Consider the following 21986-nt stretch of genomic DNA (forward strand, 5'->3'; position numbering starts at 1 on the left):
GCCGGAGCCAGAGAAATAATAATAATAATGCCAGTAGGGCTAACCTTTCTTTATTGTAATTCAATTATTGCATCACTAATTATTTTATAAATAACTAAAGTTTTAATGAATTGAAATAATTAACACATCAAGCAAGAGATTACTGGCATGATGTATTGCACAGTTTATTTGCTGAATCAGATCCTGGAGAATATTGCTGCTATTGTGTTAACAAAATAAACATTGAAATTCATTCTAGTTTAGTTTATTACAGTAGCTAGACTGTTCACTTGTATATTGGCGTTGAAATATAATCTCAACAACCTAGAATTTATTCAACATGATATTATCACATTACGGTTCAAAACTCTAAATGCAAATTTAGTTAAGAAGTATTACAATTTCTATGATTATTTAGTATTTCAAAATATTCAGTGGGATCTTAGTAAAGTGCATCAGTTTCATCCACAACATACAACATAGGTGTGAAATGGTAATGTTTGTACAAAAAATGAAGATAGTGTTATAAACAGCAGCATGTACTTATTGCTGTCTGAAGTGCTACTTGTTCAGACCTAAATATAGGCTTTTGAAAAGGTTAACGCAAATTACTTTGCAACTCGTAACTATGTAATATTCATGGGACTTACAACATTGTGCGTAGGAAGGTGAGCGAGCAGTGGCAGCTTAATTGTTGCTGGGTGAACTAGAAATACCAGGTGATTATTAATTGATGATACTATTATGAAACAACTTCTCCGTTTTCAAAGGAGTAACACAAAGACTTCAAAATGACCTCTGTTTTGGCAGTAGGGCTAACCTTTCATGAGATGACTACTAAGGATCATGTGTTGCTGTATCAGTTTCAGTATGCAGTTTAGTACAGGGAGGAGAAAGGACTGCCAACTCATAGTGCTAGTGACCAGGGAGCACTAAAATGTCAGTATGGCTGTTAGGAAATATCTGAGTTATGTGAAATTTACTCAAATAATTTCAGTAGTAGGTAAAACATAAACTGCAGATGTGTCATATGGCCAAATGAATAGCCGATTTGCTAAGGAACTGAGCCATAACAAAATATTTTGATGACATTAGGTATTGTATTCAGTATTCCACGCAGTGCAATTGGCTGAACACCACCAAGAGCAGAAAAGGGCCAGTCGTGATATAAAGGGACACACAAGTTGTATGATGAGGTGTTGCAGGCAGAGCTACTTGGGAATGACTGAAAAGAAGTGCTTTAAGAATTGGAGGCTAAACAGGGAAACTGTGATTTCCTCAATGAAGATCTCCAGGCATGATCAAACATCACTATGATCCTGAAATTCATTATGGCTCGTAATGTATATCTGTCGGGGATTTTCTGGGCGAGTATTGTCAAATGATATATTCAGTAAAAGCCAGTTTAGCTGGCCAAACTACTTAATTATTTTCGTTGGTGACCTTCAACACCCGCATGATAGGGTAGCACATTTCTATAGATCTGTTGGTTTCCGAAGAGCCCATGGAATCAATGGTTGTACACAAGTTGTAATTTGGGCTCCTATGAATAATGCAGTAATCTGGATGAACTGTAAGGACTATGTTCTGACAGTGTGCAGCTGGTATTTAACCAGCAGCATATATTATTGCAGGTGAATGGTTACTTCCCGGCACCTCCCACAATGCTTTCATTTTAAGGCAATCATCTGTGTCATCCTCACTTGATAGGAAAGGAAGAGTGAAAGGATGGTTCTTGGGAAGCCAAGGATATCAACTGCAACCATGGCTTATCATGCTCTGTGACAATCACGGACAGAAACCAAAGGCATGTACAATAATGTTCATGCTGCAGTCAGAATGGATGTTGAAGAAGGACTTTAAACATCTTGTCTGATTAGGGAGTTTTTTTTTACTGTACAGGCCTCTCTAGGGTCTCACAAATAATTATTATATGTTGCAAGTTGTGTAACTTTGTCCTACAGTTGCCTGAACATAGAGGAAGAAAAACAGAGTGCTGGAGCCATAGCAGAGCAGGAAGATGAAAGTTATAATGAGGAGTTAGCTGCCAAGCCACCAGTGTAGCAAGGAAGACTGGTGTGCCAAACATTAATCCAAGATACCTTCCAATAAGTCCCAGAGCTCCCCCTTTCTTAAACATGCAATCCATGTTTGCAAAGTAGCCCTCCCCAAATCATCTTGTCCTAAACTTTGCTGTACAGTTCCTCAAATACAATCTGTTATTATCTTTTGTTGTGCTTTTGCTTTATTCTAAGCGATGACGCAAAAATACTCAGCACAGTTTAGTGTATTGATCAACTGTAGTGTATTTATTCCATCCATTGTGTGTTCTGTGAGTAACCAAATGATTTGTCATATTGCTTCCCCTTTGTACTTGCAGTTTTTTGTGGCATGTGATATTTAACCTGCTACTTCTCAGTGATTCTGTAATTAGACTGGTTGCAGGGTTTCACTACCAGCCTGTTGGGATTGTGGTAGCTTGGATCTCTGTAATATGCACTTCACTGTCTCTTTATGTCAGCCCTATTCAGTGCATTTGGTCCTACATGCTTTTTGACACATCTATTATCACTTGTACAGGGATGTGTGATTGCCAGGATGTGGCATCTTCTTGAAAGCCACTCTTCTGATTTGCAACTTTGACAGGCAAAACCCTGCTGTTGGATATTTCCTTGATGTATCACACTTATCTGCCTGAGAGGAGATCTTTGGACAAATATGAGGTTGCCTATATCTGATCTCCAAGCATGTAGAAGCTGCCAAAGAGTGAAACTTTAAATTTAGAGCTCAATAGCAGCAGTATGAATATTCATGCAAGGTGCTTCCTTTGTGCCGATGACCCTTGCCACTTTAGATACTACAGGAGTTGCCATGCACTCTATGGTAGACTGCAGGGAAAGCAACCATTCATGCATCGCTGTTCATATCCAGATAGTGGATTGTTCTACACTCTGCTCCATACTTTGCAGTGTGTCTTACATGGATACAGAGGGCATGACTATCCTCTTCCAGCTGGAGTTCTGGTGGGGTGGGACTTCCTGCTCCAAAACTGCCCCAACCCAACCCATTTCCTTGAGTTGGGGCTCATTATTGGTGCATGGCAATCTCCCAGCAGGATTCCCACTGCCAAAAGCAGGACTAGCTTTCTTGTATGTCCACTTATGATAGGTGCTTGTCTTGCAGGGGACAGCATTGACCCACTTTAAGATTTGCTCCCATGCCTGCTGCACAAGGTGCTTCAGAGGAGGAGTCACCTGTTCCATATATTCTCTACTTCCTTTCCTAGACCCCTTGAACACTGTTTTGTGCATCTGGTCATTGGAATGGCATCTTCTTTGCTTTCTATGCTTAACTGTACAGGAAAATTGTCTTTGTGTATAGTGGGACTGGGCTCCCATGAGCTACTTAAAGGGTTTAAATGGCTAAATATTGCTATAGTATGGATGAATTGGAGTTTAGCGTAGGATGAAGTTTTGGAGACAGGCAAGGCAGGTTTTGGAGAAATCAAGCTTTTAGGTGATTAAACATGAAGGAGGGTTTTGTTGACAGTGGGGAGAGTAGGGATATAGATAGGCATAGCTATGCATATGGAAGTGGGCATTCTTGGTGATAGACTGGATTTGGGGTTTGAAGTTCAGCTCAGGGTTGACCAGGATGCTGAGGTTTCACACCATTGGGCCCATCATAAGTGTGGCCAGGAAAGGAATGGAAACAGTGTTTGAGATGTGAAATTGCTGATGGGAGCCAAACAGGTTGGGATTCATATTGCTGATATTGAGCTGACACACATATGGAAAGATGGGCACAAAGTTGGGTATTAAAGAAGCTTAGAGAGGAAGGGAAGGTTAGAGATGGGCTGGTGGAGAGGATAGAGAGGTCGAAGGTAGGGTTTAGCGAAGGAGGATGGCTATCGCAGTTTTGAAGGGGGAGGTAAATTCCTGAGGAAAGGGAGAAGTTGACTATATTGGTAAATATTAGGCTGAGGAAAAGTAGTTGGGCGGGGAGGAGATTGAGGGAGCAGCTGGTATTACTCATGGAGATCATGACTGATGAAAGCTGGGGGGAGATAAAGGAGAAACTTCAGATTATTGTGGTGTGACAGTTCGAATGAGGGGGTGGTAAAAGACAGAAAGACACGAGGATCCAGAGGTGGCTGATCGGAATGCTTCAGGTTTGGAGACAAAGAAATCCATGAGGCCCCCATTTTTGGTGTCAGAGGTGAGAATGGAGGGGGCAGAAAAGGATGGTTGGATGAGGCAATTAGTAGTGGAGAAAAGGAGTTTGGGGTTGTTTTGGCCTCCAGAATGATCCTGTAGTAATAGGAAGATTGTTACTAAAAAATAATGAGAAAAGCTTTTATATACATATATCCAAAATATTTATAAAATGATTTGGGGAAGATTATCTATTAATCTGAAAACAGTTATCCTTATAGATTGGGTTTGTACATTTTTTATCTGTAATCCTAATAATGATCCTAGTTTAAACTGGTGTTGTTTCTCTGATTTGTCTTTATAGGAATGCCTGCTGTTTTCTCGGTGGCTGAGCTTGTTTTAGGTCTTTGTGTCACTCTCTCATTTGGTGACACAGAAGTAAAGTTTGCAGGTCAAGCAAAGTTTGTGGTGAATGAAACAAGTACTTCAGTTATACGCCTGGTTATTGAAAGGACCGGAACACCAGCCAATGTCACAACACTCTTACTGGTAAGAGACAAAGATTGTCTAGGCAATCCTATAGAAACATGTTTATCGTTGAACTGCTACAACTTAAAATGCTTTCAATCTACATTTAGTACTGTTTTACACCACATTGTAAATACTTGAGGGAGTGATCTGCCACAAATTTTGTTTGAAGTATTGGAGCAAAAAATAAAATTTATCCTTAAGCTCAGCTTTCCAGACAGTGTTTTTTTAAAGAACAGAAATATTCAATCTTAATATGATTATGGTAGTGCAGTAAAAAGTTAATTTTGTTAGTTTCTTCAAATTATATTCTCCACAGTGATCAGGTACGGAGACAGAATGGACCAATCCTGTACAATATGCTGCTTTACAAATGGGAAGCAGGCTTCAGGAATGTGAAACTACAACTCCCCTGATGTACATTTGAGCTAAAATAGTGGGATTGGCAGAAGTTTATGCATGGCTTCATCAATTTTTATTATGTTATTTTAAATTTTTTTTTTAGCTGCATGGTGATGCTGAGTATTAATGGAATAGTGCCACAGAGTAGGGTTGAATACAGCTTTGAGTCCCACACTGCTCAATTCTCAATCTGAGCCCTGTTGAGTGGGGAAATTTTAAGTGGATCCCAGGGAAGGGGAGAATCTCAGTGCTTTCTGGTGGCCACCAAAGTGGGTATTAGCTGGGGCTTGGGAGTAGGGATAAAATTATCAAAAAATAAAGTTTTTTTTTTAAAAAAGCTAAAATTTAATATCAAATATTAGTTGTAGAATCACTGGAAAAATTGCTAAGCATTGTTTTTGAAAAATGTAAACTTTCTCTGGATATTTGACTGACTGCACTAAGGAGATGCTTAGTGCAGAAGCAAAATGCTTTTTGCTCTCAGAGTACAATTTCCCATTTGGATCCTGTGTAAACAGGAAATAAATCTCACTGCTCATTGGACTGATTGACAGAGGAATATGATGAGTGTTGAAGAGCTCATCTTTCTTTTGAGAGTTTGAATCCCTCTTTTTTCCACAATTCTCTTCAGTCTCCCTAAGATATACATCAGCATTAGCCATGAGGTTAAAAGTGCAATCTGTTCCCAGCATCCTATTCTGAGCTGGATACTTGGAGGTGCATGAAAGCAGCTTGGGGATGAAACAAAAACCCAGAGTCAGACGAATGGAGAGTTCTTGTAGAGCTGGAGGAAGTTAGAGTAACAAGGAGGGGCAAAGTTGTGAATATACACCGGTGTAGAAGCCATTGTCCCGGTTGCAGCACAGCCATTCAGACACCCTATAGTTGAAGACGCTGGCTAGGTAGTAGGTCTCGGGTGTCTTTTGGCTGCTTCCTCGTCATTCTTCCTGATCACACTCTTGAAGTTCACGGCAGATCCTCCATCCTCAACTTCAGGAGTCTGGACCTTAGTGGAGTGCTTGGACACATCCTAGCGGCTCCCTATGTCAAGCTGATTGGCCAGGAGCTTGTCCTCAGGAATCGCACTGTTAGCTTCATGGGATCGATACATGGGCCACTGGCTGCACCTCTTCTGATTTGCTACTAGGTTTGTTGCAGCATATTGTAATCGGTTCCCAGTAAATTTTGGCCTAAATTCGACACTGGAGGATCGGGGTGCACAATGGTCTAACTTATGGTGTTCGTTGCCAATATCGCCGTTGCTGGAAATTCTGAGCCAAAGTTGCTGGTCTGGCATTTTCGCCTTGTTACAAACCATTTCAACAGATAACCAATAAACAGTAACCAAGGAAGTGAAGCATATACAACAATCAAAAAATACTCTGCTTTACCATTTTACCAACAAATGCACAAAAAGGTTAAAATACAAATGCATACACCATGTAACTATGAGTATTGAGATCACATGCCCAACAACGGTGTCTATTACTCGTTTTTTATTTACTAATCAAAAATACAATTAGCCACATCTGGATTCCCAATTAGCCACATGTGGCTAGTGGCTAATGTATTGCACAACACTGTGCTAAGTGACATGGAACCATTGGAGGCTGGCACTGATTGAGATGACAGATGAGCAAGATTTTGTGAGGAATAGAATGTGGGTACCAGAAATCTGGATGAGTTGGAATTTTATGTAAGGTGGAGTCAGAAAGGCATGAGAAAAATCAAATCCAGGGGGGACAAAGACGTGAATCATGGTTTCAGTGGCAGTGGGGGTGACATAGGTGCCGAGATGGGCAATGTTTAGGAGATAAAAGTAGGCAGTCTTAGTGATGAACTCATCGTGGAGTTTTGTGAAGTTCAGCTCAGGGTTGAGCAGGATACCAAGACACTTGGGTGTGTACCATTAGGATGAGCTCCAGTGGATATCTGGGAAGGGGATGGGATTAGGATCTAGGCTGTGAAGTTTCTGGAAGGGGCCAAACCAAATGGCTTTAATCTTGTCAGTGTTGGACTGAAACAAATTCTGGCTTATTCACAATTTGATGTCAGACAGACTGAATTATCCTTTAAAACACAATGCCATTTATTTTTGTTTTTGATTAATTTTTTTCAGAATTAACATTGATTTACTTTCTAATGCAGTTGCTATACATTTTGCTTTCACAGCAATTCCACGAGCAATGAATCTATTGACACAGTTGTATATAGTTATGCAGTGCTGTTATATGAATTCAGGTTCAGGTTGTTTTGTCAATGGTGACCACAGATTTAGAGTGACAAAGCTGAATAGTGTAATTGATGTTGTGAGTGACACCGCATATAATTTATTTCTGTCACAGATTTAATAAGAATTAAGACAAATATTTGAAAACTGCATGGCAAGGGTGCACACTACATTTAGTCAGCTTCCCCTGGTGACTAATATGACTAGATTGACTGGAATTTTCTGGTTTGCCAGTGACAGGAGCCTGTTTGAACACCATGGGCCTGATTTTAGCACCGGGTTCCGGGTGCGTTCTCGGCGGGGGTGCCTCGAAAATCCCGATATCCAGGTGCGTGACCGGATCGCGCCTCGATCCCGGCCACTTCCGGGTTCCGCGCTGACGTGCGGGGGTGCGTGCGCAGCCCCCGCTGGTGGGAATCCCTCAGGCAATTAAAGCCAGCGGGTTGCCACTTGAGTGCATTTACTTTGCTTGTTCAGGTCATTAAATGACCTGATTCTGTCTTATTAGGAAGTGTGGGATTTTACCTTCAACTCAGACTGTTTCACATACTGGGGGAAACAGTCTCACTCCAAATGGACGTGTTGCAGCCAGCAGCCTGTGGCAGCTGCCAAGGTGCACTCCACAGGGGAGGGGGAGACCCCTCACCAACGCAGGAGGCCACTTCGTCACATAGGGCAACGCCTGCCCTCCACCACCCCCCTCCAAGCCAGAAGAAACACCGACGTGGAACCGCAGCCCCAGTGCGAGGAAACACCTACCTACCGTGCACAACCCCTCAGACCAACACCTGCCAGATGGGGGCCGCTTCGACATCCTCGGAGGACGAACAGCATCACCAGCCCCAGCAGCCTCGCAGTCCACGCCGTCCGCCTCATCGACGTGGAGCCCCCCAACACGGTGCTGCGGCACACCCACCTGCACAGCAGGAGGGAGGGCAACCGCAGAGAGAGCTGCGTCGCAGGAGGCACTACCCTCCGCACAGGGTGTACAGAGCGAGGCTCAGCTTCATGGACCTCTCCGAGGAGCAGTGCATACGGAGGCTCAGAGTCAATCGCCAGGTAGTCGCCGACATCTGCAGCCTCCTTAATGACGAGCTGCTCCCGGATGGACCAAGCAGCATCTTCCTACCCGTCGCCGTCAAAGTCACCACTGCCCTCAACTTCTTCGCATCCGGATCCTTCCAGGGTGCCACCGGGGACATCACCGGGGTCTGCCAGTCCTCTGCACACAAGTGCATAAGGCAGGTCACCGATGGTTTGTTCCACAGGGCCTCGCACTACATCAACTTCGCCATGGACGAGCGCAGCCAGATGGAGAGGGCGGTTGGATTCCATGCCATGGCTGGCTTCCCACGGGTGCAGGGTGTAATCGACTGCACCCACATCGCAATACGGGCACCTCCGCATGAGCCAGGGCTGTTCATCAACAGGAAGGGGTATCACTCCATGAACGCCCAGCTCATCTGTGACCACCGCCAGAAATTCCTACACGTGTGCGCCAGATACCCCGGCAGCTGCCACGATGCCTTCGTCCTCAGAGATTCCACCGTCCCGCCCCTCTTCCATGCACCCAACACCGGCAACGGCTGGCTCCTCGGCGACAAGGGGTATCCCCTGCACACGTGGCTCATGACACCTCTGAGGAACCCCATCACCGAGCCAGAGCGTCGATACAATGACAGCCACATTGCTACCAGGTCTACAATTGAGCAGACCATAGGGCTTCTCAAGATGCGCTTCAGGTGCCTTGATCGTTCTGGAGGAGCGCTCCAATACACGCCATTCAGAGTGGGACGAATCATAGTTGTCTGCTGTGCCCTGCACAACATGGCCCAACAGAGAGGGGTGCCGCTGGAGGAGGCCCCATCCACACCCGCCACCCACATTGAGGACGACGATGAGGAGGAGGAGGAGGAGGTGGAGGAGGAGGCCGCGCGAGAGGATGATGAACGACCCATGCGCCGAACACCGGCTCACCGGGATGCTCGCCAGGCCAGGGAGGCACTCATATGTCAACGGTTCTCCTGGAGTCAGACAGTCTGAGGCGTTCACATCTCATCACCTGCACATACGAGGGGCCATACCAGCCCCCTCCACAGAAGAGTGTTGCCAGTACTCCTGCACCCACAGTAGTGTGCCCAATGGGCGGCAGCAGGTGTTCGTCGTCATGATGGGCCGCACGGAACGCACCTATTGCACAAGCCGCAGAAGAATGGATGAGAGGTGGCAGGAATGGTGAGAACGATTGTGTTTAGTATGTACATGGTGAACGACTATAAACAAAAAGTGTACAAATGAACAGACACCCTGGTGCATTCCCTTTGTGCTTATAACGCCCTTGGCTTTCGTTTACGGGAACCCCTACGTTCCAGCTGTGGCTCCAGCTGAGGTAGTGGCAGGTTGCTCCTGTTCTTGCCCTGACAGGGTAGATGCTTTGGGCCGACGGCCCATGGGTTTCGGTGCCCGTGAGGGCACCTCCACAGACTGCTCCTCCTGCACCTGTGCAGGGGCACACTCGGCCACCTGGAGAGGAGGCACCATTGCGGGTACTGGTTGAGAGGGGGGCAACGGGTGGGACGTGGGGGCATCTTGAGTAGCGTCTCCGCTTCCATGTCCCCGTTCACCATCATCCCTCTCGTGGCCTCGGCCCACATCACCCTTTCCACCCTGCTGGACGACAGTTTGGATGGCATGTGTGAGGCCTTGCAGGTACAGGAGGGTATCGGCGACATAGTGTCGCGGATAGGTGCGGAAACGTCTGTGGTGGAGGACAGGCTAGCCTCCCTCGAGCGTCACGCACAGCTGAACATCGAGTCCATGCAGGCCCTGGCAAGGCCACCCCTAGTGTATCCGTCAGCCTGTTTATGGCGGCGGAATGTTGCTCACCCTGAATCCGTACAGCCGTTGTCAGGGCCTGCATGGACTCGATGTTCAGCTGTGCGTGATGCTCGAGGGAGGCTAGCCTGTCCTCCACCACAGACGTTCCTGCACCTATCCGCGACACTATCTCGCGGATACCCTCCTGTACCTGCGCCACCAATGCCCGCATGCAGGAGTTGGACTCCTCCATCACCTGCGCGATTGTGGACAATGCACGTGGCACCTCTCCCAGTACCTCGGCAATGTGCTGGTGCCCCTCGACGACTCTCCTTTTGACTGGTGGCCCCCTGGGTTCAGCATCTGGGTCTGGCTGAGCAGAGCCTGGAGATGAGTGCTCCCACCGACGCGGACCCTCCGCGGCTGCCCCTGCCACCAGGGTCTGCTCATGCTCACATGTGCGCGGTGAATCACCATGTGCAACCCCAACTAGTTGGTGAGGGGGACCCACCGAGGTGTGTGTCTCTGCGCTGGTGGATGGTTGGCTCATATGTGACGATGCACCCTCAGAGACCGGCATGTCCTCTGAGGAATCGCCCTCCTCACACACAGCGCTCGCAGACGGCCCTGCAAGAGAACAGAGGGCACTATGAGGCATGTGCACAAACGTTGCGGTGCGCCGGATGCCAGGTGATGATAAGGTCATTCGCGATCATGAGTGTTGAGTGTCAGCTTTCCCTTACCGGCCGTTTCTGCAGCGCCAGACTCGCCATCCGCCACGGAGAGGCAATGTTGTGTTCCGCTGATGTCGAGCGCCTCCACCTCTGCATCCGTAAGTACCAGCACATGCGGTGGGCCCCCTCCGGTGCGGGCCCTTTCTCGCGCGTTCTTGCATCTCTTCTCCTGTCAAGGCAAAACACAGATGCGTGAGTGAGTGCAGATTGCATAGTGAGACGCCTCAAGCATCGGTGTGGGTGGGTTGAGCGTGGGGCAGATGGGTGGGAGGATGCGTGTGCCACATGCCCATCCCATTGCATGGGGATTGGGGTGTGTGGTAGTATTCGAGTGGGGACAGGGACGGTGGGTACTTGCGGGCACGGCGAGGATGGTGAGTGAGTGGCTGTGAGGATTGCTGCGGGAGCGCTGTGGTGGCTGTGCAGAAGGGGTTGTGATGTGTTTGGCGTGATGTTGGAGACGGGTTGTGGGAGGGTGCGTTAGTGTACTCACTTTGCCGGACCTAGTGAGGTCATTGAATTGCTTTCGGCACTGCTCCCATGTCCTGGTGGTGTTGGCCCTGCTGCTGACCTCCGCCGCCACCTCTGCCCATGCCTTCCTGGTGACGGAGCCAGGGCACTTGCGTCTGTCCGTCGGGAACAGCGTGTCCCTCCTCCTCCTCACACCCTCCAGAAGCAGCTGCAGCGCGAAGTCGGAGAACCGTGGCGCAGCCTTGCCCCTGGGGTGCGCCATGCTGTGATGCCTCTTGCTTGAAGCAGGAGGGGCTTTGGGGGGCTGCCCCTTTAAATGGAGCTCCACCATCGCGATAACGTTAATGCGCATGCGCAGCCCGCCGGCGCGCAGCTGGGGAGCGGAGAACCCGTAACCACGGCTTAATGGAATCAATTATCCTGCGATCGCGCGGGGGGCGCACTCATTTAGCCGTCCACGTTTTCCACGCTCCCGAAGGACCACCCGCTGGGAATCTGCAGGCCTGCTAAAATCAGGCCCCATGATATACTGACAACACCTCTTTAAGGGTCAGCATCAGTCTACTTATTGTTAATATGCTGAAAGGTCAACAACAATAGAAAATGCCCAACTGAGCAAAATGTGCCATAAGGTGTTTATAAACTTCCTTAGGACTTTTTCTCTCTCTGTATTGGAGACAGGGCTGCTATTTTCTTCTTCACAGCTACATTAAGGAAAGTACCTTTGAGAAATCCAAAGTTCTCTTGAAACCATATCATCCCTTTTAAAAAAATATGTTTTTATGTATAATCAACCAGGAACCAAGAAAGTGATCAGAACTGATTTTCTGTTTGTGAAAAAAGTCCAGAATTTGTGATTAGCATTACCAGTACCTGAATACAAATAAATTCTCTGATGTGAAGAGGGTAGGTGAAATGTGGTGTCTCTTGTATCAAACAAACGTAAGCAAAATACATGTAAGTTCTGATTCCAGCAGATCTGCTCAGTTGGATGGAAAACAATAATTATAATTGGATGCAAACTAATCATTTTAATCGTAAATGACCTTTTTATATCACATTCGCAACTATTGTTATTGTGGAACAGTCCTTTGCGGATAAACTACTGGAAATATATATATATATATATATATTTTGTTTATTGCCGATTTTGGCACACTAAGAAATGGTACTATTTTTATAATTATGCTTCATGACATTTTCATAACATTTATTGTTTCTTTCTATAAAAAGAAGTCTTGTGAAGAGATTAAATACTATTGTATAAAATGAGCACTAAATTGAAGTTCAGGTAAACAATATTCATGCAAGTTGTATATACTAGTTGATCTCTTGTTTTGTACACAGCGAGTCAGGACCAAGTGTAGTCTTCAAGTGAAGTGCAGTTAAAGGGCAGGAAATAATTGGACAAGGGGGCACAGTTACAATTCAGTTCCCATTTAGAGTCATACATTCTGTCCTTATTTTTATATTATGTTTACTTGATATTACCTGTTAATATATTAAAAATCTAACATCTGTATGCAGTTTCTATCAACCTTTTCCATTATAAATTCTTATGTCCACATTTACAATGGAAACTGCCAATGCAAATTTGTTACATTGTAATTGCCCTCCCGCCATGCTTCCTGCGTGTTTAGAGGTACAAAATACAATATTCTGAAGAAAATTAATGCAAGTTGTAATTCCTTTCAGAGAGAGAGAATAATCTGGGTCTTACCCTCAAATGTTGAAGAAGCAAACTGTTCATCAGCTATAGAATGTGGTTTTATACTCCAAAGCAATAATCCAAACCTAAGAAAATATTGGGCCGGAACTTGCTCGAAAAATAACGGTGTGTTAACGACGCACGCCATTTAACATGCAAATCAGACAGCAAGTTCAGGGCATGAAGAGCTATGCAGTGAGTTGCGAATCTCCTGAACTTGCTGGTCGATTTACACCACTCCGTCGTTTGCTTCGCACGTAGGGTATCTTGCCCTTAGTCTCCCCGTTATTTTTAAGAACTTGCTGGATTTGCACATTAATTGCCCATTAAACTTGCCACAGAAAGTTAAGTCTGGTTGTTAATGCAGTGCCAATCAACCTCTCTGGTCCATAAATTGAACAATTTAAACTGTGGAGTCACATTCCTTCAGGTGGTAAATTGTTCTTCGAGATTTTAAAAATGTTAAATTTTGAATTTTACATTTTTTTACTTTTCTTTGCTGTCGCTTTTTTCTCTCCCTCTCTTAATCCGATCTTTCTTTCCCTCTCTTTTATTTTTCTTTCTGTACCTGGTTTGACTGTAATTCACCCTCCTTCTCAGTCGTTCCTCTGTTACTTTCTCAATCCTTAAATCTCATTGGTTAAGGAGATACATTGTTGGTCTCACCGTTCACTGAGGTCCCAGATGCTCTGTTACCCTTGCAACACCGTTATCAGCTCGCACTTCCACTTTGAGCTGAAGGGTGCAGAAAAAAATCTAACTAATGGGGAAAGAGGGAGCTGTTCCAATGGGACAAGCTCCACTTAAACCGGGCTAGAACCAGCCTCCTGCTGAATCGAATAGGACTGTAAACTAAAAAAAGGTGGGGGGGAGGGTCAGGTGGGGGGAAATTTAGGAATCTAATGAGAAAAGTTAAGACAATAGAACAGTGTAGTGACTTGAGTAAAGATAAGCAGAGTGTGGCAGGAGGGGACAGAGAGTTTACCAATAAAAATGCAACAAGAAGTAAGGTCAAAGCAGGAAAAAAGGAAAAAAAAAAAAATCAAAATTAAAGGCTCTTTATCTGAATGCACGGAGCATTCGTAACAAGATAGATGAATTAATTGCACAAATAGAGATAAATAGGTTTGACCTACTAGTCATTACAGAGACATGGTTGCAAAATGACCAAGGTTGGGAACTAAATATTCCAGGGTACATGACATTTAGAAAAGACAGGCAGAATTGAAAAGGAGGGGGGAAAAGCCCTAATACTAAAGGATGACATAAGGACAGTGTTGAGAAAGGATCTTGGCTCGGAAGATCAGGAAGTAGAATCAGTATGGGTGGAAATTAGAAATAACAAGGGGCAGAAAACACTGGTGGGAGTAGTTTATAGGCCACATAATAGAAGCAATACCGTTGGACAGTGTATTAATCATGAAATAATGGGAGCTTGTAACAAAGGAAATGCAGTCATCATGGGGGACTTTAATCTGCACATAGACAGGGCGAATCAAATTGGCAAAGCTAGTTTGGAAGATGAGTTTGAGAAATGTATTCAAGACTGTTTCCTAGGGCAATACAATATGGAACCAACCGGGGAACAGGCAATTTTAGCTCTTATATTATATAATGAGATAGGGTTAATTAAAAATCTCACAGTAAAAGAACCTCTGGGGAAGAGTGATCATAATACGATAGAATTTCACAAGTTTGAGTTTGAAAATAATGTACTCAAGTCAGACACTAGAGTCTTAAACTTAAATAAAGCTAATTACATAGCTATGAGGGGTGAGTTGTCAAAGGTAGATTGGGAAATTAAATTAAAGGGTTTGACAGTTGAAAAACAATGCAAACATTTAAAGAAATATTCTCAACAAGTATACATTCCATTGAGAAATAAAAACTCCACAGGAAAAATGATCCACCCGTGGCTAACTAAAGAAGTTAGGAGAGTATTAGATTGAAAGAAGAGGCCTATAATGTTGCCAAGAAGAGTAATAAGCCTGGGGATTGGGAGAGTTTTAGAAACCAGCAAAGGACGACCAAAAAATTGATAAATAGACTATGAAAGTAAACTAGCAAGAAATATAAAAACGGATTGTAAGAGCTTCTACAAGTATGTAAAAAGGAAGAGAGTGACAAAAGTAAACGTTGGTCCCTTAGAGGCTGAGACAGGAGAAATTATATTGGGGAATCTGGAAATGGCAGATGCATTATACAAGTATTTTGTATCTGTCTTCACAGTAGAAGACACAAAAAGCTTAATAAAAATAGTGGGGAACTAAGGGGTAAATGAGAGTAAGGAATTTAAAACAATTAATATCACTAGAGGAAAAAGTACTGGACAAACTAATGGGACTAAAAGCCAACAAATCCCCTGGACCTGATGGCCTACATCCTAGGATTCTAAAAGAGGTGGCTGCAGAGATAGTGGATGCATTGGTTATGATCTCCCAAAATTCTCTAGATTCTGGAACGGTCCCAGTGGACTGGAAGGTAGCAATTCATCCCCCTATTTAAGAAGGGAGGGAGAGAGAGAACAGGGAACTACAGGCCAGTTAGCCTGACATCGGTAGTTGGGAAAATGCTGGAATCCATTATTAAGGAAGTGGTAACAGGGCACTTAGAAAACCATAATATGATTAGGCAGAGTCAACATGGTTTTATGAAAGGGAAATCGTATTTGACAAATGTATTCGTTTTTTGAGGATGTAATTAGCAGGGTAGATAAAGGGGATGTAGTATACTTGGATTTTCAAAAGGCATTCAGTAAGGTGCCACATAAAAGGTTGTTACACAAGGTAAGGACTCATGGGGTTGGGGGTAATATATTAGCACGGATAGAGGATTGGTTAACGGACAGAAAACAGAGAGTAGGGATAAAGGGCTCATTCTCAGGTTGGCAGGCTGTAACTAGTGGGGTGCCGCAAGGATCGATGCTTGGGCCCCAGCTATTTACAATCTATATTAATGACTTAGATGAAGGGAACGAGTGTAATGTATCCAAGTTTGCTGACAATACAAAGCTAGGTTGGAAAGTAAGCTGTGAGGAGGATACAAAGAGTCTGTAAAGGGATATTAACAGATTAAGTGAGTGGGCAAGAAGGTGGCAGATGGAATATAATGTGGGGAAATGTGAGGTTGTTCACTTTGGTAGGAAGAATAGAAAAACAGAATATTTTTTAAATGGTGAGAAACTATTAAATGTTGGTTTTCAGAGAGACTTGGGTGTCCTCGTACAAGAAACACAAAAAGTTAATATTCAGGTACAGCAGGCAATTAGGAAAGCAAATGGTATGTTGGCCTTTATTGCAAGGGGGTTAGAGTACAAGAGGAAGGAAGTCTTCCTACAGTTGTACAGGACTTTAATGAGACCTCACCTGGAACACTGCATACAGTTTTGGTTTCCTTATCTAAGGAAGGATATACTTGCCTTGGAGATAGTGCAACAAAGGTTTGCTAGATTAATTCCTGGGATGAGAGGATTGTCCTATGAAGAGAGGTTGAGTAGAATGGGCCTATACTCTCTGGAGTTTAGAAGAATGAGAGATGATCTCACTGAAACATATCAGATTCTGAGGGGGCTTGACAGGGTTGATGCTGAGAGATTGTTTCCCCTGGCTAGCGAGTCTAGAACTCGGGGGCATCGTCACAAGATAAGGGGTCAGCCATTCAAGACTGAGTTGAGGAGGAATTTCTTCATGCAGAGGGTTGTGAATCTTTGGAATTCTCTAAAGAGGGCTCTGGATGCTGATTAATTGAATATATTCAAGGCTGAGATGGATAGATTTTTGGACTCAAGGGGAATCAAGGGATATGGGGATCAGGTGGGAAAGTGGAGTTAAGGTCGAAGATTAGCCATGATTTGATTGAATGGCGGTGCAGGCTTGAGGGGCTGTATGGCCTACTCCTGCTCTTATTTCTTATGTTCTTAAAATGAGGATTGAATTTGAATGATCATATTATTAATTGTGCTAGAGCAAATTCATCAAGTGCTGGTGAATTATTTAGTGCCATTGGACCTTACTTAAAACAGTCATTTGCTGCTGGCAGTGTTGCACCATGTTGTCAGAGGAATTTTAAGTTTTCATTGATTATTATAGCTAACAATAATCGCTAATCGAACAGTAGTCTATAAGAGAGGTTGAACTAATAATTTGCATATATCTGTTTCCTCCTTATAGGTGTTGTAAGGCTTTGCAGAGAAAATGTATAGGTGTATATTATGTACAGTACTAACTATTGTAAACTTGTCATCTGATCCCTGCACTGTGTATTTAATAACATTCAAAGAAATAATTGCATTTGAAAAAAATAGATCATCTTTAATGGAATAAAGTTATGTTGAGTAGAAGTTCATATTAATTGTTGATCTGAATCATTTATTGAAAATGAAGAAGTAGGTTTGAAAGCTTAAATAAAGATATGAGCTCACATGTATTGATTGCAAATCTTTTCAGCTTCGAGGGGAAGATACTGGCGATTTTGAGGCCACATCTGCTGCAGCCCGATTACTGACTACAGAAACAAATAAAACTGTATATGTCGCAGTCAAGGACGATGATCTTCCGGAAGCAGATGAAACTTTTGTATTTTACCTACGATTGCAGGTAACTTCATTTAAAAAATTTATTCCAAGTAAAATGGGACAATATAAGGTATCGGCTGGGTAAAGTATTTTATGAAATGTCCTTCATGTGGTTAAGCCATAAGTACTGCAGGTGCAAACAGGTTAGTATGATTTATCAAGAGAAAATGAATGCAAGTAGTCCACAACAATGTTGTGAAAGTTTATTTGATCTCTGTATGTGCAGGTCACATTTGGATTTTGGAATGAACAAGCAAAAATAGATGTGATTAAAAAGTAAAACTGAATGCTGGAAAGCTAAAATAAAAACAGAAAATGCTATAGATGCTCAGAGGGACCTCACTCAAAATTTTAATCTTTTTTTTTATTCGTTCACGGGATGTGGGCGTCGCTGGCGAGGCCAGCATTTATTGCCCATCCCTAATTGCCCTCGAGAATCTCTTTCGGATTCTGACTGATTAAATGTGCATTACCAGTATTTTTGTTTTTAATTATAGATGTATTTCTGTTGTCAAACCCAGTTGTGTGCATGAACATTGCACAGGGTGTATAATGGTTGGCTGATCCAATATTGCCCGTTTTACAGCATCGCGGAAAGTTAAATTACTCCCGTTGTGTGACTAAAGAGATAAAACAGATAAAAATGATGAAAAAGCTCAGATGGCATGTTTATCTCTCAATACTAATATTTTTGTTAAACTATCTCGCTTTTTGTCTTTCTGCTTATGATGTTGCAACATTGTGTTGGGACCCAACAATAATGGATTAGGAGTCGCACTAAAAACTCAAGTAGTATCATTAGCATTTCTGCTGTCTCATTCAGCTGAGTCTTGAACCCACATTATTGCTATTACAGTTAAGAGTCTAAGATAGACTAATGCATTACAAACAGCATCAAACCATCAAGTGCTCTGTCTTTACAGTTTTTAGGGAAGAACACAACACTGTTCTCCACTCATTGGATTGTGCCTGTGTCATTCATTGTTGCTGTTGATCTGTCAAGTGCAGCAGATGGTGTGTGGACTCCCACTGAGCAGAACATCATTGTGTTATATTTTACTTATTGGTGTTTGAATTTGTCTTTGGAATGCTTTGCATGATTTGGAGCATTAAGTGGTAAAATGACAGTTAATGTTATTTTTCCTTGTAATTAATTATCATATGATTTGTCATTATTACTTGCAACCATAGAATAAATCTAAAGTCTGAACAAAATGGTATTCCGATCAAGGGGTTTATTTGATGTCATAAACCAGAAGAGTACAGTGGATCAAAGCTATCATCTGAACCTCAGATGCTTTGAAATCACCTTGGAGTATCTGTTACGTTTAGTCACGATAAATGTTGCAACAAAAACAAAACATACAAAGCCTATGGCACTTCATGAGCTTCCCTTCCCTCCATTGGGTGTACAAGGGAAAATGAGCAAAAACTGCAGAATTGAGCTACGTTTCATTTAAATATGTTTGCACCATTCTGGAGCTTTAATGAGGCTAAAGTATAAAATTGGTGCAAGCACTTCAACTCACGGGGAGTAATTTTAACTTTCAGCCTTAGTTACACTTAGCTCAATTTTACTTTCCATATCAGAGAAACGGAAACTTTACTTATATGGATTTTAGTAGTTTAGTTTGGAGGTTTTTAAGTATTATGGTGGATTTCCATGGATGCCAGAGATCTGGCTGTATAAAAAAAAGATTGACTGGTTATTCATCTCATGGCTGTTTATGTGACAGTACTGGCATAAAATGGCTACTCCAATTCCCGACATAACACAGCCACTTTCAAAAAATTATTAATTTTGTTAAGTGTTTTGAGACGTTTCTACATGAAAAACACTATATAAATGTAAGCATTATTATTTTAGCTTCATAGTATTGTTGAAAAAATGGGGGTAGATTTAACGAATTAGCAGTCCAGGTGCAAAGCTTCACATGATGGGAACGCATATTGGTAATTTGGGCATGGGGATCATAAATGGATGGAAAATCAGGTGGGCCTGTTAACTTTGGTGCCTAAATTCCAAAGATGTGCTTCCGTTGTGTGAAGCTGTGTCATAAGGATAAATTTGTAAAATTTGTTCCAGTATAATAATACTCAAAACAGCAGCTGAATCCAGAGAGCCTGGAATTGCCTGCAGACGCCAACAATTTAAGGACTAAAACTTATATTCCTAAAGGTACTTAAACAGCTCAAGTTAAATTTAAATTAACAGCAATACTGAGCCCACCGTGAAGATCATTTTGCACGATTATTTTTGTTATTTTGTTATAATAAAGCACAGGCATGATGGGCCAATTGGCCTCCTTCTGTGCTGTATCATTCTAAATGATTTTCATTTTTGGAAGTGCTGTAATAAAATACATGAACATTCTGTTTGAAGGCTCCAATTATCAGTAAAACAAAAGCCCTGATATATCATCAATGAAATCTCTATCTTAAATGGTCACGTTCTTTATTATTAGTATTCTGTTGTGTTTTGAGAATAAAAAAAACCTCTCACTTTAAACTGGGAGCCTACAACGGCAGGTATTTCAAAGCAGAGATTAAATCATTCGTGATGGAGGTAAAATTGGAATAATGTGGTGTATGAACAGTATGATGCTAAGGAAGTTGCTATGGAAACTATTGATAGTAGACTCCAGTGTGGACTGCATGTAGTTCAGACATTAGATCAAGCGATCGTGAGTCAGAAACTGTGGAACCTCAATATCACATTTCTTTTAGAGCCTAAGAAAATGTAAAGAGCTTGACAATGAATAACACAAATATTACAGCTTTAACATTTCATCCAGTCCAGCACATTTTAAATGGATCAAAACATTTTACCAATGTAATAATTAGGAAAAAATCAAATTAAATGTTTGAAAGTTTATATGTGTCCCTTTTAATGTACATGTGAAAAATCAACAACTCCCAACATTCTTCCAGGATTTTTGAAAAGTTTAGGACTTTAGATGTTGGTTTACATTTGATAGACGATTTCAAAGAGAGATATAGGTGTCATCAACTTAACCAAAACTGTACTTACACCTTGTTCTTTAGCTTTGTTTATGCAGTTTTTCAAGTTTTCTAAAATTGAGGTGTTCTCAGGTTCAAGTATGGTAGCTTCAAACTAAATGCAGTTTTTGCAATAGAAACTTTTACCCAGCACATTGTAATTTGCCATGCCTATGTCTGATTCTTGTGCACTTGTTTGCCACACTATTTTTCTAAGAAGCTGTTAAGTCAATGGTTTTTGGACACCCCAGTATCTTATAAACCAAAGTACCTAACATTTGCTGTAGATTTCAAATTATATTTCTGGGAAATAAAAATTTTGAACAGTTTTTGTCCAGAATCTAATTAATTCACATTCCACTGTGTAGTTACTATTGCCTGCAGTAGAGAACAAAGTCTTACCCATGAGAATGGATTTTGAGCATGAAGTCTTGTTATTTCTTATTAAAGCCTGTAAAGATCTTCTGTTTTTTTTAACTTGAATTCAAAGTAAAGTATGATAATCAATAAGGAATTTAGAACAAAGTGTTTCACAGACAAGCTTTCTTTAACACAATCCTGTATGTTACATTGATACATCCAGTTAAAAGAAAGAAATGTACGATGCATCTATCTTCCCACAACCATTCATTTCACTGCATGAATCAGATTGTAGAGACCTTTGACCTGGAGCTGGGAATAGAATTCAGCTTTTTAACATTTAAGTCAAAGGATAATGTATAAAGGCGAAGGACTGAAAGGAAACTTCATTTTCAAATAGAACTGCATACTTCATACCTAGTTTCTTATTGCTATGGTGTCATTAACAGGTTGTCAAACCATGATAAATGAGTTTTGAAAGACCTCTTTATTAACTTGGGGTCCTAATTAAGCTGAGGTGCCCAAAGAACTTTCCTTTTGCAAAAGTTATAGATCATGAACAATTTACATTTTTGGACAAAATTGTGATCTGGATAGTAATCACAGGCCTGTTAAGAACAGTATGGGATCTGATTGTTGTATAAAAAAGGTTTTGGCAAATATATTTTTACTTTGGTTAGTACATTTGTACTGCATACTGCTATAAATTAGGTAGGAAGTGTGAAATGTATTTTAAGTTGGTGCTGTTTATGGCCACTGTCATTGGAACTGTGTAAATTCTATTTTGTTTAATTGATTACAGTTTTGAAGACAAAACATAAGCACATCATTATTTTTATAGATTTTACATAAAAACCTGTCTGTCTGAAAGCATCTCAAGGCAGCCAATTCTGCTGGAATTATGCATTCGCAGAATCTGTATATAAAAAAACAAATAACCATTAGACATAAGAACATAAGAAATAGGAGCAGGAATAGGCCCTATGGCCCATCGAGCTTGCTTCGCCATTCAATAAGATCATGGCTGATT

The 21986-nt window shown here is 42.3% G+C and overlaps 1 protein-coding gene across 1 annotated transcript in view; it reads left to right on the forward strand.

Moving 5' to 3' along the window:
* Nucleotides 1-4499: 4499 nt before the first annotated feature.
* Nucleotides 4500-21986, forward strand: part of adgrv1 (adhesion G protein-coupled receptor V1) — a 507287-nt gene continuing 489800 nt past the window's right edge. The window contains exons 1-2 of the mRNA XM_067982173.1: nt 4500-4682; nt 17469-17618. Coding sequence (XP_067838274.1) covers nt 4500-4682; nt 17469-17618 — 333 coding nt within the window. The remainder of the gene's footprint in view (nt 4683-17468; nt 17619-21986) is intronic.

The sequence above is a fragment of the Heptranchias perlo genome, chromosome 4 (assembly GCF_035084215.1).
Source record: "Heptranchias perlo isolate sHepPer1 chromosome 4, sHepPer1.hap1, whole genome shotgun sequence".
NCBI classification, from domain to species: domain Eukaryota; kingdom Metazoa; phylum Chordata; class Chondrichthyes; order Hexanchiformes; family Hexanchidae; genus Heptranchias; species Heptranchias perlo.